We start from the raw sequence: 3,202 nt of genomic DNA, 5'->3' as shown, positions 1-3,202 counted from the left end.
CATATTATTATCTCTTCTTGGCCACACTTAAATAACTCATCTATCTAATAACATGGCCACCGCCACTGCCCTTCCCTCTATCCTCCTTATTCTTGCCTTGGCATTCACGGTTGCTACTACTGTTGTTGCTAACCATCCATCTCCTCCCTCCACCGAAGCCATAGTTATGAAGAAATGCAGGGAAGTCCTCGGCCCGCGTCGCCTCATTGTCACATTTTGTGCTCACAATTTGCTCGGTCATAGAGCTGCCTTGCTCGCTACTTGCGAGAGGAGAAAAACGGTGGCGGTCGTCATAAAGGAAGTCCACAACAAAGCTAAAGCTTTTGAGGCTTTGGAGAAGAAGATAAATTCTGATAAGTCTTTGAGCATAAAAGATGCCCAAGACTTGAAGAGTTGTTGGGCAATTACAAACAAGGTGGTTAGTTCCCTCGCGAATGTTTTCATCAACAGTTCAGTGGAGGAGCCTTCCAAGGAATCCATTATGATGTTGAAAAGGTCCATTCCTGGAGAGATAGCTAAGACAAAGGAGAAATGTGATTCCACCGCTCCTGGAAGACAAAATGGTTTGTGGTTAGAATTACGAATCAAGGAATTGGAATCTATAACCGCTGATATAGTGGCGTCGGCATTTGTGAATAACCTCTATAGCACTACCCACTAATTTAATAGTGTGTGCTTTGTGAGAAGAGTAATTATAATAGGAAACGAGGAGAAAATGATTCCGATCCCTTAATGTTGGGTTGATTACCATCATATTTAGTTACTCTTGATTTATTGTGGAAAATGGATATAAATGGATTACATTATTATCTTAATATTTTTATCATAAATATTATATTACATTGTTCGTTACACATGCATAACATACATTCGGTTAATTCCTTCAATAATTACTTGGGGATTGAAGTAACCCGCAGAAGAAATTTTGGATAAAAGTAATTTAGAATGGGGGAATTGAAATATCTCGGAACAAAGATGTCAGAGGGTTTACGGCAAATAATAATAATAATAAATAAGTTTATTAAACTAATGTATATCAAATAAACATAAATGATGATGACTTTCATAGGGTTGGGAGAAGGATGATGATGAGTATATATTTTGACTACATTTCCCTCTTCATTCTTCAATGCCAAGAGACTTTTACTACAATTATTTCAATTTCTCCCGAGTGTACAATAGTAAAAAAAAGACCAATAAATCACCACTCCATTATATCTTTGTGGGTGATATATTTTAATTAATTTATTGTTTTGTATAAGATGTAATTGTATATCAATATCAAGTTAAATATTTTGACTATTATCTCTCTTCTATAACAATATATATATAATTATTACTCACTTTGTCACATTTTATAATATTAAGTTTAATATTAATATACAAAATTTATATATTTTTTGAGAAAAAAGACTTAATTTATTGAATCCGATAAAAGACAGTCAACAAGAAACTGAGGAGGGGTATCAAACCACTCCCCGCAACCCGACATAGAAACGGCCTCACGAGCAAGTAGGTGTGCGGCACGATTCGCAGATCGCTTAGCAAAATAGAAGTCTACACCATCAATCATAGATGCAACTTCTTTTACATCATCAATAATAAAACCAAAACTAGAAACAAAAGAACTTGAAGTTAATGCATAATAGACAAGTTGAGAATCAGTTTCGATGTCCACATCTCCCATCCCAGTTCCCTTTAGCCAGCTTAACGCTTCTCGAATGCACACAGCCTCGGCCTCTTGGACACTAAAATTGCCATTGAACCGGAGAGACTTAGCTGCTAAAAAGATACCTCCTTCAGCACGTAACAACCACCCTAGTCCCATAGCTTTGTTTTGGGAGTCCATAGCAACATCAGTATTTAGTTTTAACCGGCCATTAATTGGGGGCCTCCATCTCTGCAGTAAAGGTTCATTCCCAGTGGACACTACACAAGGCTCCAGCGCTGCAGTCCAGTTCGTCAAGAAAGAGATGGATGACTGAACCATAGCATTGCAGTTAAAAATCTCCCCTTTCCATACTGTTGCATTTCTGCTGTTCCATAGACCCCAACACAACACAACAAATTTACTTTTCATATCTTCATGCAAGGTGGCTATCAAATTTAAAAACCATTCAGAAGTAGTACCTTGAGCATTAACAGAGGAAGAAATTCCCAGATTAGTCCACATACTCACTGCATGCTGGCATTCCATAAACAAATGACAAGTTGTCTCCTCAATCTGACCACACATATGACAAACTAGTGAGCAATGAATGTTCTTTGTACGTAAAACATCACAGGTTGGAAGTATAGACATGGCAAGCTGCCAACAAAAAATCTTCACCTTGGGAGGAACTCTTAGATTCCAAATAATGCGCCATGGCCGATCATCATGCACCTCCCCTAGCAGCATTCGATAACAAGATTTTACAGTGTAAGCACCTTTCGGCTCCTTGTACCAAACCCATGCATCATGTGGTCGTCGTATGCTCACCGGAATGCTTAAGATAATATGAGCATCCCGCTCATTAAAAATATCTTTCACGCAATCCTCATCCCATNGCCTTCCAAGGAATCCATTATGATGTTGAAAAGGTCCATTCCTGGAGAGATAGCTAAGACAAAGGAGAAATGTGATTCCACCGCTCCTGGAAGACAAAATGGTTTGTGGTTAGAATTACGAATCAAGGAATTGGAATCTATAACCGCTGATATAGTGGCGTCGGCATTTGTGAATAACCTCTATAGCACTACCCACTAATTTAATAGTGTGTGCTTTGTGAGAAGAGTAATTATAATAGGAAACGAGGAGAAAATGATTCCGATCCCTTAATGTTGGGTTGATTACCATCATATTTAGTTACTCTTGATTTATTGTGGAAAATGGATATAAATGGATTACATTATTATCTTAATATTTTTATCATAAATATTATATTACATTGTTCGTTACACATGCATAACATACATTCGGTTAATTCCTTCAATAATTACTTGGGGATTGAAGTAACCCGCAGAAGAAATTTTGGATAAAAGTAATTTAGAATGGGGGAATTGAAATATCTCGGAACAAAGATGTCAGAGGGTTTACGGCAAATAATAATAATAATAAATAAGTTTATTAAACTAATGTATATCAAATAAACATAAATGATGATGACTTTCATAGGGTTGGGAGAAGGATGATGATGAGTATATATTTTGACTACATTTCCCT

At 37.0% G+C, this 3,202-nt stretch overlaps 1 protein-coding gene across 2 annotated transcripts; it reads left to right on the top strand.

Moving 5' to 3' along the window:
• On the top strand, positions 1-2,908 carry LOC116029632. Of its 2 annotated transcripts, none has more exons than XM_031271687.1 (2): positions 1-511; positions 2,597-2,908. In XM_031271687.1, exons 1-2 carry the CDS (start codon positions 53-55, stop codon positions 2,744-2,746), a joined length of 609 nt encoding a protein of 202 aa, XP_031127547.1. In that variant the 5' UTR covers positions 1-52; the 3' UTR covers positions 2,747-2,908. The 2 variants fall into 2 exon arrangements, with proteins under 2 accessions (XP_031127547.1, XP_031127542.1); XM_031271682.1 differs by having other exon boundaries at positions 1-563; positions 2,649-2,908.
• The last annotated feature ends 294 nt before the right edge of the window (positions 2,909-3,202 follow it).

The sequence above is a fragment of the Ipomoea triloba genome, chromosome 1 (genome assembly GCF_003576645.1).
Source record: "Ipomoea triloba cultivar NCNSP0323 chromosome 1, ASM357664v1".
Taxonomy (NCBI): domain Eukaryota; kingdom Viridiplantae; phylum Streptophyta; class Magnoliopsida; order Solanales; family Convolvulaceae; genus Ipomoea; species Ipomoea triloba.
The sequence above is the reverse complement of the archived record's forward strand: the minus strand, read 5'-3'. Positions and strand labels throughout refer to the sequence as shown.

Excerpts from the sequence above, each read along its gene's own strand:
- LOC116029632 (XM_031271687.1), top strand. The coding sequence starts at position 53 with ATGGCCACCGCCACTGCCCTTCCCTCTATCCTCCTTATTCTTGCCTTG. Across the intron at positions 512-2,596 it reads AAAGGTCCATTCCTGGAGAG|ATAGCTAAGACAAAGGAGAA; the intron begins ATAGCTAAGACA and ends ATTCCTGGAGAG.